General features: G+C 35.1%; 1 protein-coding gene across 2 annotated transcripts in view; it reads left to right on the top strand.

The window, feature by feature from the left end:
* LOC123529251 (uncharacterized) overlaps positions 1-16,427 on the top strand; it is a 228,720-nt gene that overhangs the window by 170,282 nt on the left and 42,011 nt on the right. Inside the window, exon 9 of one of the 2 annotated variants that reach the window (XM_045309490.2) lies at positions 15,129-15,218. The exons of the other annotated variant lie outside the window; for it this stretch is intronic. Coding sequence (XP_045165425.1) covers positions 15,129-15,218 — 90 coding nt within the window. The remainder of the gene's footprint in view (positions 1-15,128; positions 15,219-16,427) is intronic. 2 annotated transcript variants of the gene reach the window in all.

Below are 16,427 nucleotides of genomic sequence, written 5' to 3'. Positions count from 1 at the left end.
ACCTGTATTTTCTAATATACGGGCATCGGTTTTTTCCGTATACGCATAATATACTAAGTATACGGATCCCGTACTTTTGACATATACGGGGCATATACGGAACTGTATTTTTTGATATACGGGCTACGGACTTGTCCCGTATATGCAAGGTATACGTAATATACGGATCCCGTACATGTGGCATATACGGAATTTATTTGCATCTGATATAAGGGGATATACGGAACTGTATTTTGTTGATATACGGGCCAAGATTTTTCCCGTATATGCAAGATATACGTAGGATACAGATCCCGTATTTGTGTCACATACAGACTGAATTTGTTTTTTCGTATACGGGAAATACACGGAACAGTATTGTTGAAATATACGTTGACCAGATTTTTCCCATATATGCACTATCCCGTATTTTTATTTTATTAGAACTAATCTGGTATATGGGGCACACACTGAAAGATGACATAGAATGAAGGTTAAACAAGTCTTTAGCAGAATACGGTATGTTAGGAAAAATCAAGACAAAGACAGGGTATGAGAAAAACATTATCATCAATGCAGACAAGTCTGATTAAATTAACATTATATATAACATAAATACTTAAAAAAAAAAAAACAACAAAAAAACAGTTGTTTTTTTCTCGTACGATTATGAGTTATTTTTATTTTTTGTCCAAATGAAATAAGCAGAAAATGTAATTCTTGCATACCAGACCGGGATTTCCGGTATTTTTACCGGTGCTGGAAAAATCCATCCGGGGTGTAAGATGACTCTCGTGCTTTAAATAACGTATTAAGAACTACATAATTATATGGAGATGATTCATGTAGTTATATTTTCTTTCAAAAACGAAATAAAAATCCAATACCTTGACAGTTCCTCTTGGTCCCTGATAATACATTTCTCGATTCAAAGGACGTTATTTTATCAAAAATTCATAACGTTACACTGCAACTGATAAAACAAAATCGGAACTAAACATTGTTATTTGTCTATGAAACGTCATGACATCTTTCCTGTTTACGGACGTTGCTTTCCCGCGCTTTGTTTAATTATGCTGCTATAAGAAATAGTTCTATAAAGAAGCCTTTCGATTGATTTTATTAGCTCGACTATTCATAGAATAGTAGAGCTATTGGACTCGCCCATGCGTCGGCGTCCGCGTCCGCGTCCCGATTTGGTTAAGTTTTTGTATGTAAGCTGGTATCTCAGCAACCATTTGTGGGAATGGATTGAAACTTCACACACTTATTCACTGTGATAAACTGACTTACATTGCACAGGTTCCATAACTCTATTTTGCCTTTTTACAAAATTATGCCCCTTTTTTGACTTAGAAATGTTTGGTTAAGGTTTTGTATGTAAGCTGGTATCTCAGTAACCACTAGTGGGAATGGATTGAAACTTCACACACTTATTTACTGTGATAAACTGACTTACATTGCACAGTTCCATAACTCTATTTTGCTTTTTTACAAAATTATGCCCCTTTTTCGACTTAGAATTTTTTGGTTAAGGTTTTGTATGTAAGCTGGTATCTCAGTACTCACTAATGGAATGGATTGAAACTTCACACACTTGTTAAACTATCATGATCTGACATGCACAAAGCAGGTCCCATAACTTTATTTTGCTTTTTTACAAAATTATGCCCCTTTTTCAACATAGAAATTTTTTGTTAAGTTTTTGTATGTAAGCTGGTATCTCAGTATCCACTAATGGGAAAGGATTGAAACTTCACACACTATTTTCACTGTCATGATATGACATGCAGTGCAAAGGGTCAATAACTCAACTTTGCATTTTACAAAATTATGCCCCTTTTTCAACTGAGAAATTTTTGGGTTAAATTCTTATATGTAAGCTGGTATCTCAGTACCCACTAATGGGAATGGATTGAAACTTCATACACTTGTCCACTGTCATGAGCTGATAAGCACTATGCAGGTTCCATAACCCTATTTTACTTTTTTACTAAATTATGCCCCTTTTTCGACTTTCTTATTCATTCAAGCTACAAGGCTGTTAAATAGTCGAGCGTTGCTGTCCTCCGACAGCTCTTGTTATTATTATTATTTCTTCATGTTGGTATGCAAGAAAAAGATTCCATCACTGGTTATAGGTGCAGATGGGAATATCCGGCTCTCGGCTAAACAGTTACCCTCGAAGCCGGAAATTCCCATCTGCACCTACAACCAGTGAAAGAATCTTATAGCAATCAATAACATTATGCATTTTTAGATGTTCGTTTCTAATTGAAAAAAAAACACCGTTAACGCAACAAATCAGTATAGTAACACTTCTTTATTACTGTTTATAATTGTTTCGTTATTCCAGTGAATGTTGAATCCCACTATAGGCTTTTCGATTTGCCGTCTGCTAAAGAGCAGCACATCCTTTCTAATGTCTGAAGATGTATTCAAATTTAGCGCTTTGAAAAGATGCATGATGCATTCTGTGTTGGAATTCAGGTTACAAATGATGCACCCCATGGAAATCTTCAGTTTCATGATCTCAATAAATGTAAGCTTTTGTCTGTTGAGGTACGAATGTCACTGAGTACGATGGCTCATCCGGGCTGTCTGTCAGCATCTACTGACCAAACTTCTCACATAAGCGTATTCTCTATCTTGAAAACAAATCGTCGTCCAGTTGGAGTTAATTGAAAAATCTCTTGTGTCAACCTGAAATAGAATTTGCACGCATTAAAGGTTATATAAATGGACTCTTGTAGTTAACAGATATAGAGAATGGTATATTTTAACGTTATAAATGATGTGAAAAATATGAAAAATGAAATGACGTGTGGGCAGGGATGACATCTTTTAAGTGCTCATTTTGCGCAAAGGAACTGGATATACAGTCAACTTATTTAAAGTGTTTCATTTGCGTTTAATAGTTATATTACGTTAAAATCTATCCCCAACATTATATTTTATATATAATGCATGGTGTTCATAGTGCCAACACACGCAGCCACCTAAATTTTGAAGAATTGTCTTCAAACTGACAAAGTCACGACAAAAGTAGGGAAGATATTTTCAAGAGAGATTCTACAAAAGCATATTAAGTGCAGCGATGTGATCTAAATAACACTTTCCCATTCTATTTCTACTAAAATGTAAAAAATACATCCACTATTTAAACGAAAGCTAGCTTAAACACAAACAGCCATTTATTGTAGCAAAAAATAGAGTCACATAACCTGTTCGTCGTTATTATGCTATATTAGTGTTCTATAACCTGTCCGCCATTACGCGATTCATTTTATTTCAAACATTTCTTAAAAACGTGGTAAATTAGCAAATTCTGTACGATATATTTGCCACTATTTTTTTTTATTAAATGATCTGGAGAGTTTCAAGAATTTCCAGTCTTGCGCTCAGTATAATATTCTCACTAAGATTTATTTAGACAAGTAAAATGATTCACCAAAAACGTCTTATCTCTTCATGTTAAAATGCTTTTATTCAGCAGTCCTGTATTCAAGTATGAAATAGAAAACAAGTATAATTGTTAGACACATGTATCCAATCTTATAGATTAACCAAATGAAATATTAAAAGATATCAATCAATATAATTTACATTATTTCGTATAAGTGTTACCGAATACTAGTATTCGTTTACTATCAGATCATAAAGGCTATCTTTCAAATTGAAGTTTGGTCATATTATGAAACAACAGAATAGGAATTTTTTGTTTCTCAACTATTTAAAAATACCATATCAAGAGAAAATAAAAGATGACAGCGTCAGGAATCGAACCCGGACTGCCGCGGCAATAAAGAATTTTTCCCCGCTGTCGTTACCATTAACGCTGAGGAGGGTTTGATGTTCAGTGCGCGTTAAATTTACAAACGCTTTTCAATTTTCATCATAAAAAGTAGTTAAAAACAATTAATTCTCATTTTCTGTAACATATAGTCTATCAGAAATTAAGAAATATAGCATTAATTTCCAGAGATTTAAAAAAAATGTCGAACTTTGCCTTTAATGCCTGTATTTGGTATTCTTTTAATTTTTAGTTTGAAAATTGCGTTATCTTTTTTCCCTCCAAGATTGCACAATTAACATAAAATAATCTAACTGTGCCAAATATTTAATCACACTTTAAATTTCATTGTGTATTACAACATTGCCTAGGGATAAGCATTACCAGACTAGTGTTGTTTCAAGGTGGGTCATAAAATATGTTAATACACTTATAGGTATTTTTATGGTTTTTACGTTGTATTTATGCATCACCTTATTCTGTCTTTGTATCGTCTTTTTTCTCGGGAATTTAGTTTTTATGATTTTTACAGTTACTTCACTTGACAAATTTTATATCATTGGAGAGAAAATTTTAACACAAGCTAGAAAATAAAAGATTTTTTGCTGTATTTTTGTTGTATGTAAAAACGCTGCTTAGAAAACTTTTAAAGTACGTCATTTTGCGCTCCGCTAAAAAAAAAGACGTTTGTGGTCATGGCTGCAAAATAGGTAATAACTGAAAATATACCAATCTTTCGGAAATACATATGTAAATTATGAAAATTTCGTAATAGTCCGTTGAAAATCGGTAGGTGGTGTACATTTGAAATAAAAGACTTAGCTACGCAATTACTTATATTGTGTACATATAGATAATAATATGAGCGGGGCCATGGGAAAACCAACATAGTGCGTTTGCGGCCAGCCTGGATCCAGACCAGCCCGCGCATCCAGGATCTTTGTTGTTCGCCTTCAGACCTTATTGTAGACTTACAAAGTCTGTTGAGATCAAATAATCTGTAATAATATTAATTTCTTCAAACTGACACTGATATTTTCTCAGAAAAAAACATTTTCTCTCTAGGCTCATCTCAACACGTTAGAGACAGAGGCAAGAGATATTGTAAATTTTTTGAGAAAGTGGTATCAGAGAGGATTGATTTTATGGCCAAGTGCTTTACATTTAATGACTCTAACGACTGATGCCAGTCTAACCTTATTGCAATTAGAGAAACTGTTAGCGAACAACATGGATCCTGACCAGCCTGCGCATTCGGATCCATGCAGGTCGCAAAGCCGCTATGTTGGTTTTCTCATGGCGCAGCTCATATGTTTAATATCATGTTTCATATATTTACAAGAAAGTAAACTTAAGTGTTAGATGTATAATATCTTAACGATTTCTAAATATTTCATGATATGTTTTAAGATCGAAATTACAGACATACTCGATTTTTTCTAACAAATGACTTTTTTGTTTTCAGAATGATTGAATATGCACGCGCGCAGGTCTATCTGTGCACGTGAACAGGTCTGGTTAGAGTAAAAACACGTTTACATGCACAAATCGACCTTCCGGCGAGATTTTTAATGTTCTTACAGTTGTTTCAAAATATATAAACCCTAGGCAAACAAAAGATATAGAGTAGGTGTGTATTTTTTCCATATTGAAAGATAATAAAACTTTCAAAAATTCTGAAATTTTATTATAACCAACCTTTTTTGATATGATACTATGAAACAATAATACGCATCACAACCGCTTACTTTTTAGTCTAGAAAAGCATTATTTTGTCAGTTAGATTACCCATTTTCTAAAGATAAAAGATCGTTAATACTAACTTCATGAATGCTTTCATGAGATTCCAGTTTCGATCGAATGAATGAATGTACGTGCCGCCTAATTCGTAAAGAAGTTAGCCGTGGCTACTTTGCTTCTGCGAAATATATTTTTTTCTTTTCAACTTTTTTCTCGTTTAACCACAATGGTATTCAAAGAAATATTTTTGCACGATATTTTCTTTTATTTCAAACAATTGCAACATTAGCTTTTGGTGACTGGAATTTTTGTCTACTAATGAATGAAAGAATGAATGAAATAATTGTTGAATTAATTGTGCTTGAATGACTGAATGAATGAAAGATTTCACGAATGAATGAATGAAAGATTTCACGAATGAATGAAACTACTTAACGGCTATTCTGAATTTCCTTTTTCATATTATAATTATATAATTTAATAATTTAGTAAATAGACAATTTTTACTGACGCTAGCAATTAAAAGAGTATTTCGTTTGAAGTGTATTATTTCATCTACATAATTGTTCCTTTAAATCGCAGCAACTCGTATTCCTGATTGATTAAAAAAACAACAACAGAAAACAGGAGAATTGCAAGTCTAACTCCATTTTCATACAACCTTTCGACTATTTATTAAGTCTTCATCAGGAAGTCAACAAATATGATTATGAAATAAACAACGTCATGAATTTAAGTATTTCATGATCTGCCTTGTTACAAAAAGAATTCATATTGAGAAAAAAAAACCCTGTCTAATTCAGTTAATCAAAAATTAAATCAAATAAATACTTACCCGAGCCTTCGTCTTCCTCTGCAGAATAACGCTAATGACAAGACATTTTTGCAATATACAGATTAGTGCGTGCGGTCACTTCAACCAGATGTTATCGCCTCGGGCTAGATGAATGCGCCCTGATTGGCCGATTCCATTAAACGGCAGAGGGTTAAATTAGGCCATGCCGATGATCTCATAAAATTAATTAATATGCATACAATTAGTATCAATTAATGTTGCAGTAAAACTGTGCCACAGAACCTATATGTACAGTTTATTTACGAAGAGATCGATGAATGAGTGCAAACTTATATAGCATTTTGATGAAGTCTTTTGTTAGACGATTGTTATTTATTTTCTTAATATGTCCGTAAGTATTGACCTGGCACTCATTAATCTTTGCAAATATTTTCGGGCGTTTTCGTTAGTTTTTCCTAATATTTGTATCCTGAAAATAACCATATTTTACAGCTAACCAATGTCACGGTGGGTTTGATTTCCAGGCACGTTACCACGGGTATCATTTTTTAAAAATATAATATAATGTTAACGATACCTGTTTTATTTTTACATAAATTATGTATCATGTTTTTTTTTTTTTAAATAGTGTTTTCTCTTGTAGTATTTTTTATTCTAGTACGCTTATGACGGTAACATGCCTTTTTATCTAAAATACTTTAAAAAAATTATTCTACTTTGTTACAACAAGTAAATATGATAACCTTTAGTAAATAGACCATAAATATCACGACACGTTTGATCAAATAAGTGGTATTGGTAAGTTTGCATATAAAATTTGGGGGAAAAGGTATGGTCAAGGTAGGATTCGAACCCACGACCCTGATATTGGCAGCAACACCGCTTGTCCACTCAGTTACCTGCACGTGCAACAGTATATCAATTAAGAGTTATATATGTAATATTTATATTGCTATTTGTGATCGAACACTGAAAATCGATTTACGGAAATATACGAAATATTCATGAGTGCCAGGTCACTACCACGGAAACTACAACCACGAGAAATAACTTGGAACAGTGTATACTACGGTAGCATAGATGGGACATGTTCGCACTTGTTAGCTATCACGTTCGCTTGTGTTAGCTAACACGTTCGCACGTGGTAGCTAACACGTGTGCACGTGATAAATAAAATGTTTCCTATGTCCCCGCTATGCAACCGTAGTATACATAGAAGCATCCGCGGAATTGTTTTTACAATACGAACACATATTTCACTTAATAGTTCATAAGTAACAGCTAAAATTAAACAAGGAAGTATAAAATACATTTTTATAGCTCTCTGAATTGAACTAAACTGAATGACTACGGTTAATTATGTGCTTTCTTAAAAAATCAAAATGCCATGTTATCTACACGTTGGTTTAAGGGTCCGACCAGCTGAATGGGGCCTCAGTGGCCGAGTGGTTTAGATCGCTGACTTCAAACAACTTGCCCCTCACCGATATGGGTCTGAGCCTCATTTGGGTGTTGAATTCTCCATGTGAGGAAGCCATCAAGCTGGCTTACGGAAGGTCGGTGGGGCTACCCAGGTGCCAGCTCGTGATAAAATATTGCACGGAGGAATCAATTTCATAAGTAAAGTATCAACACATGTCTTTGGTGTTATATTCTACGTAAGGTCTTATATTATTACTGAATAAAACAGGGATGGATTAGTTGATTATTTTTTTCTATACTAGTAATTATTTGCATTGTATACATGAGCGTTGGAAATGTGCAGCAGAAAGAGTAATTGATGCATGCATTTAATTTTTACAATGGCGATGATACAAGAATGTGTTTATCACTACAAATAAATAAGGATGAATGAATTTTTTTCTCAATCGGATATTTAGATTGAATGTAATTCGGAAACGCGCAAGAAGAAATGATGGATCTATTCATGTCTTAGATTTTATACTTGATTTTAGCCCGCGAATGTTTTTATCAGTTCGTGAGATATTAGTGCTATACATCTATTCATTCATTCATTCATTCATTCATTCATTCAAAAACATGCAAAACGTTTTGGCCTTTGAAATTGCCGGATAATATAATCACTACATATATTGATTGCATGGCTTATCATTCATAATGATTTTTCATTAGTATCGACGAGGTAAGAAATTGATAGCTTAATCAATCCTAATTGCTTGTATTGAAAAAGAAGAAGAAGAAATACATGCAAGATACAAGAAGAAAGGATGAATTATTTGAGGTCTTTGATTTTTTATTTGCGATGGTCCGCGCATGTTTATTTTTCAATTTTGGACGCACAAGAACAAAAATGAATTATTCCATGTCTTGATTTTCCATTTGAATGAGTTTACTACAAGAAATCCATCTTCTTCTATCAATATTAAAGGGGCCCTTTACACCAGATTTTAGCTAATATGATCTTTCTTTAAAAATGAAAATTGGTCATATTATGAACATTAGAACAAGCTATTCTTTGTACACTTTTTTATTAAAAGAATGTTAAACAAAGCAAAAGATAATTTATGAGTTGGGATCGAACCCGGATTGCCTAGGCAATATAAAGCCCCTTAACATCTTCACCAGCACACCACGGAGGAATTTGTACGACCCGTTTAAATAAAGCTTTATAATTAACGCAGTTTACCTTCGGTACCCCGTGACAAACGTTTTCAGTCTAATAAAGATTATGAATGAAAAATTTAGTGAATATCGGGACTGGATTCTTTGTCTGTATACACTGAATGTAGAAATTATGAAAACACGAAGGAATATATATTGTACATTGTAGAAAGTTCGAAACATGGAAGGAAGGATGAATTAATCAATGTCGTTGATTTTCATACGTGCAAAGTACAAGTTCGAAAACATGCAAAACGTTTGACCTTTGAAATGGCCGGAGAATATAATTTTCACTACACATATTGATTGCATCCCCTATCTTTTAAATATATAAATTATTTAAATCCCGTATTTCCGGCATATACGGGACATATACGGATGTTGGTATACCCAGAAATAAAATTTTAACACGATTGGACATATACGATGCCCGGACTATGTATTTTCGAAATATAGCCCGTATTTTCTGAAATATACAAATTATTTAAATCCCGTATTTCCGGCATATACAGAAAATATACGGAATTGTATACGAAGAATATACGGGAAATTTAATCCCTGTATTTTCGAAATATACAAACTATACATATCCCGTATATTCAGAATATACGGGAAATATACGAAGTTGTATACAAAGAATATACGGGAAATATAAGTCCCGTATTTTCAAAATATACAAATTATCTAAATCCCGTATTTCTGGCATATACGGGAATAATACGGAGTTGTATACCAAGCATATACGGGACATATACGTCCCGTATTTTCGAAATATACAAATTATTTAAATCCCGTATTTCCGGCATATACGGGAAATATACGGAGTTGTATACGAAGAATATACGGGAATTTAATCCCTGTATTTTCGAAATATACAAACTATACATATCCCGTATATCCAGAATATACGGGAAATATACGGGGTTGTATATGAAACATATACGGGAAATATACGTCCCGTATTTTCGTAATATACGGATTTATATATTCCCGTACACCAGACATATACGGGAATATACGGTGTTGTATACGATCAGAATAACCCTTTTTAGAATTTCCCGTATTTCAATAATATACGGGGTATCGTATACTAAGAATTCCGTATTTCATAGTATACGGAAATCCGTATTTTATAAGTATACGGACTTTTAAATATACAAGCCCCGTACACGCCCGTATTTTAGTTTTCCCGTATTTCTTCCCGTATACGGGTAATATACAGGATCCCGTACACTCCCGTATATTAACTCTTTTTTCGCAGTGGTCAAATGACCACCTCATCAAGACGATGTGCAAAACCCATGAGTCAGCCTTGTCAGCTCAAGGTCAAGGTCACAACTCAAGGTCAAAGGTTTGAGCCTTCCATTTTATAATGAAGGAATTTTATAAAACTTGGGTCAAATGATCACTTCATCAAGACAATGTGCAGAACCCATGAGTCAGCCATGCCAGCTCAAGGTCATGGTCACAACTTAGGGTGAAAGGTTTGAGCCTTCCATTTTGTGTCCGCTCTATATCTCCTAAACCCCTTGAAGGATGATCATGAAACTTGGGTCAAATGATTACCTCATCAAGACAATGTGCAGAACCCATGAGTCAGCCATGTCGGTTTAAGGTCAAGGTCACAACTGAAGGTCAAAATTTGAGCCTTCCATTTTGTGTCCGCTCTGTATCTCCTAAACCCCTTGAAGGATAATCATGAAACTTGGGTCAAATGATCACCTCATCAAGATGATGTGCAGAACCCATGAGTTAGCCATGCCGGCTCAAGGTCAAGGTCACAACTGAAGGTCAAAGGTTTAAGCCTTCCATTTTGTGTCCGCTCTGTATGTCCTAAACCCCTTGAAGGAAATTTATAAAACTTGGGTCAAATGATCACCTCATCAAAACAATTTGCAGAACTTACTAGTCAGCCATGCTGGCTCAAGGTCAAGGTCACAACTTAGGGTCAAAGGTTTGAGCCTTCCATTTTGTGTCCGCTCTGTATCTCCTAAACCCCTTGAAGGATAATCATGAAACTTGGGTCAAATGATCACCTCATCAAGACGATATGCAGAACTCATGAGTCAGCCATGCTGGCTCAAGGTCAAGGTCACAACTGAAGGTCAAAGGTTTGAGCCTTCCATTTTGTGTCCGCTCTGTATGTCCTAAACCCCTTGAAGGAATTTTATAAAACTTGGGTCAAATGATCACCTCATCAAAACAATTTGCAGAACTTACTAGTCAGCCATGCTGGCTCAAGGTCAAGGTCACAACTTAGGGTCAAAGGAATGCTCTCTCCGTCATCCATCTACCTATTTATACCCTAGCAGACATCCTATTTATAGAACTTGTTTCTGTATGGTCCAAATTTATACATAGCGTTTTGCAATGAGTACTTGCTCTACCAAATATCTGGTTCCCTTTAACTATTGTATATCACATAATGTGTGATGCTGGGATCCAGCTATCAACATAATGAACCCAGATCAGCTACAAATGACCCAAATACTATTATTAACAGCAATTCAACAATAATTATAGCAATGATAGCATGGAAAGGGAGTCAAGCACTATCTGTGCTTAATGTGCTACATTATCAATATATCAAACATACAAATTATTCTGACACACACCTTTGATTATCAGATTGAATTGAGAAGCTCATGATATTTTTCTGTAAGTCACAAATTATACATAGCGTTTGCAATATGTACTTGTCTACAAAATCGGTATCTTTGACTATTGTACTAAAAATTGTTATTGGATAGTAAACAAAAGAACCACCCCAATGGACCTACTAGATGGCAATTCCGCATGATTAACGAGTGGATGCAAATAATGGTACATATCTGTCGGGGGAGTCGCAAAATGACCGCTGAACAGGGAGGACTGTTAGTACAGGGTAGACTGTAATTGAACTTAAAAATTTGGTAGTGAAAAAACTAATAGCGAAAAAAATCAAGAAGTGAAAAACTAATTGCATGAAAAATTATCTGGAGCCCTGAATTATAATGTTTTGTTTTGAACAAATTTGGGCACATCAGCATACTTTAAATTTTTTGCATAACGTGTTATATATATTTTTAAATGTTGGCATTTCGCCTGCTGTTTCAATTATGTCTCCCACCACACAGTGGTGTGGGAGACATATTGATTTACTCCAGTCTGTGTGTCTGTCACAAAGCTTGTCCGCACTCTAAGTCGAACATTTCTCATCCGATTTTCACCAAACTTAAACAAAATGTGTTTGACCATGAGACCTCGGCCAGCTTAGATAACTAGCCAAATCAGTCCAGGAGTCTTGGAGTTATGGCCCTTGAATTACCAAAAATCGGCCTTTTTACTCTTGTCCGCACTCTAATTCAAACATTTCTCATCCAATCCTCACCAAACTTGAACAAAATGTGTTTGACCATGAGACCTCAGCCAAGTTCGATAACTAGCCAAATCGGTCCAGGCATTTTGGAGTTACAGCTCTTGAATTATTGAAAAATCTGCCTTTTTACTCTTGTCCGCACTCTAAGTCGAACATTTCTCATCCGATCTTCACCAGACTTGAACAAAATGTGTTTGACCATGAGACCTCGGCCATGTTCGATAACTAGCCAAATCGATCCAGGCATTTTGAAGTTACAGCCCTTGAATTATTGAAAAATCTGCCTTTTTACTCTTGTCCGCACTCTAAGTCGAACATTTCTCGTCCGATTTTCACCAGACTTGAACAAAATGTGTTTGACCATGAGACATCGGCCAAGTTCGATAACTAGCCAAATCGGTCCAGGCATTTTGGAGTTATGGCCCTTGAATTACTGAAAAATCTGCATTTTTACTCTTGTCCGCTCTCTAAGTCGAACATTTCTCATCCGAACTTCACCAAACTTGAACAAAATGTGTTTGGCCATAAGACCTTAGCCAAGTTCGATAACTAGCCAAATCCGCCCAGGCTTTTTTGATTTATGGCCCTTGAATTACTGATTGGATCAACTCGTCCAGACCATCTAATTGGATCCACTCATCTAAGCCAACTAGAGACACTAGACATTTTTCATAGGGGCAGTTGTGGGAGACATGCGCTTTTCTCAAAAGCATCTCTAGTTTTAAAATGATTCAGTAAAGATCCTCAGAACGTACATAAGATTCAATCCGGTGAGCGAATTAAGTTTTTGTGACACTCTGTTTTAATATTCTAATTCTTTGTTACAACAAATACCATTACCGTCCTCGACAGAAAAATACGGCTAAATAAATATTATGTGCCCTAACCAAAGTTTCCCAGCAAATGCGGCCACCATATGACGCCTTCCGGTGTGCCTGTTTAATAATTTCGGATACAGACAGTCAGTCGTCTGCCTGTTTTTATACGCCTGTTTGAAAAACGGGACGTATTATGGGAACGCCCCTGGCGGTTGGGCGGGCAGCATCCACAGACTTGCGCAAGAACCAGGTCCCTAGGTCTAAGGTCAAGGTCACACTTAGAGGTCAAAGGTCAGATTCAAGAATGACTGTCTGGAGCATTTCTTCTTCATGTATGGTGGGATTTTGATGTAACTTGGCACAGTTGTACACCATCATGAGACGGAGTGTCATGCACAGGTCCCTTCTTTAGAATTACTTCACTTTGTTAATCCTATAAATAGCTTAAATATTATATTGTAACTTTTGCATTACTAGTCGTAGGGAAAACTCGAGACCACTTTTCTGTAGTACAACATGCATGTTACATCCGATTTTGAGATGTATTTTGAACTATCTCTGCCTGCTAAGGATTTTTATGTGGAGATAAAAAAAATTTTTTATTTTTTTTTTTTTTTAAAGATTAACTTCCCTTAGTTGTTATTATTATTATTATTATACCAGATTTATATAGTTGTTACTATAAATAACTTACATTGTAACTTTTTTTATAACTGACCGTAGGGAAAAACCAAGACCACTTTTCTGTGGTACAACATAGAAATTACTTTCAAATTTTAGGTGTATTTTAAGGTATCTCTACCTGGTAAGGAGTTTTTTTGTGGACTTAGAAAAACAAAAGAATTACAATAATTACTACACAACCACAGAATTAAAACTCCATCTGCAAATACAGGTGCTAGTGTAAAGAAATTTGTTATGACGGGCGTATATTAAGACATTCTGGCACTCTTGTTTAATCATACGATTGGGCTTCAGGTACTGTATAAAACTTTATGGAGCCTTTCTTGTCCATGTAACGGGACCTGGTCCACAGACCTCAGCATGGAACCATTACTGCTAAAAAAGGAACCTACCAGAAACCGTTTCTGGTCATCGACCTCATTCTTGCAAGATGAAAAACGTTAATTGCTGATAAGCCTGGTATTGAAGGATGCCGAGACCAGCCACGTGATCTCTGTGGGGTCCACCAAAGGGAGTTATGCAGTCAACAAAGTACTATTTTAGAAAACGTGGAGAGGCTTTAAGACCAGATTAAAACTGTCTGGTATATATTTCTAAATAATTGATGTAATGAAACAAGGTTATTGAAATGGTAATGTAACATGTGTAAAGTATGTTACATACTTGTTACTCCTTCAATAAAGTGTTTACACTATATATATGTAAAGTTCAATTTCCAAGGAAAAACAACAGTAGACTTATGAGTTTTTTTTTCAATAATTATAATTTTTCACTGCAGGCGCTTTCAATTGTACATATCTTCAGGCAGTTACATTTTGAAATATATATATATATATAATTTCAAAACAATATACCTCACATAATCATTATTTTATTGATAATAATTAAGTGTTATCTTATTTCTTGAGACATCGGGTTGTGGCACAGGCAGTGGTTCATTTTATGCAAGTTAGCTAATCACACCTATTTTGGAGTAAACAATTTAACCATCAGTTACAAAATACTATTTAAGAAAACACTGAGAGATTTTAAGACCAGATCAAAAACCAAGATATGATAGATTATCATCTGTATGGTTGTCATTTCCAAACATGAACAGTTGCCATGGAAACATGATTTCATACATAGTACAAAAGAGCTTTTTCATGATGGGAACATTTTGAAATGGTTGGTCCTGTCAAAACAGTTTGGTACCTATGAAAAAAGTTTAGGGTACAGGGTGTGCATGGTAGATATTGCTGGACCCCCACGTAACTGTTCCACTGTATTCCTGTGTTATTATACTTACCTATTAAAAACTGTAAGTTTAACATATTTGAATATCTCTTATGTTTTCAGTTTAAACATGCGGGAACAGTACAATATGTCTTATACGTTGAAAGCTATGTCTTCTGGTCTGGTAGCTCTACGCTCTCAAAAGTCTTACAAGTAAGTCAACAAGCACAATCATAAAAAAATTTACTACTGCTAATTATGGTGAAAATTTCACCTTAATCATATTAGTTCATTATGCAAACACCAACACACATAACACAATCTCTAGAGTTAATCAGTTCTTTTTCCCAGTTGGGCTAACACATTTTCCAACTCCTCCTTTCCCCTCCCCCTCTAGTGGATAAAGTAATTGCAGCATCCCTCTGGCCCAAGTCCCAATTTGGTATCTGGTCTGTAACCTTTTCATGCATTGATGGATTTCAAAAAGACTTGTCACAAATGTTCAGTATGACATGACCATATGTCACATGTAAGAATAATAAATCTACCTGTCTTACTTTTTAGGTCATCAGAACTTTGTTCAGAATGAGCTATTAGTATAGGTGGATGGTCTGTCGTTCATTGTATGGCGTCCCTGCATCAAGATTTTTACTTAAACATCTGAGACTACTAGTCAGAATTACCATACATGTGATTTCCCGCACAGGAGGGTCAAAATCCAAAATCCCTAATTTTTCACCTTGCCTCCCGTCTCCCAACCAAAACCATAATTCTCCCGCTTTTCAAAAAAAAAAAAAAAGTCAGTATTATGACTGGGTTGATAATTACCGAGGAGTGCCAAACATGTTTACACATTCTTGCATAAGAACTACTTTTTTCACTGGATCCGCCCATGTATTAACGGGAGAAAAATTGTGTGCAAACAAGGCAATTCACGTGCTGTTAATACCCAATTTTTATTTTTGAAATGCTTTCCCAGGGCCGTATATGTAATTCTGCGCAGATTGACATCTGGTATCTGCGTCTTGTTTCTTTCATAAAAACCTCTTCTTGAAGCATTAAAAATGCAATCTAAACCACAGAATGTTTTACTGTATCAGTAACTAACGCCAGATGCGCTGCCCCCAACATTGTTCGTACTCGTTCCTTCCCTTGTTTACTCCCCTTTTAGAAGTCGGCGTCAATTCAGATTTCGTAAACAACCGTGAATGTTAAAGAATCGCATGTTTACCTGTGCGATTCTTTGTTTTTAGGAATCATATTTATGATTTTGGTAAGTATCAGTCGGTATGTTTTTATCTAATTTCTCGAAGAATTTATATAAACAGCTTGGAAGCTTGGCACTACGTTCGTACTCATCTGTACTCCAACTGCGTGTCCGTACTCAATATAACTCGAATGTAAAGTTATTATCCTTGAAAT

This window comes from Mercenaria mercenaria, chromosome 13, assembly GCF_021730395.1.
Source record: "Mercenaria mercenaria strain notata chromosome 13, MADL_Memer_1, whole genome shotgun sequence".
NCBI classification, from domain to species: domain Eukaryota; kingdom Metazoa; phylum Mollusca; class Bivalvia; order Venerida; family Veneridae; genus Mercenaria; species Mercenaria mercenaria.
Note: the sequence above shows the minus strand (reverse complement) of the source record. Positions and strands in the feature narration are given on the sequence as shown.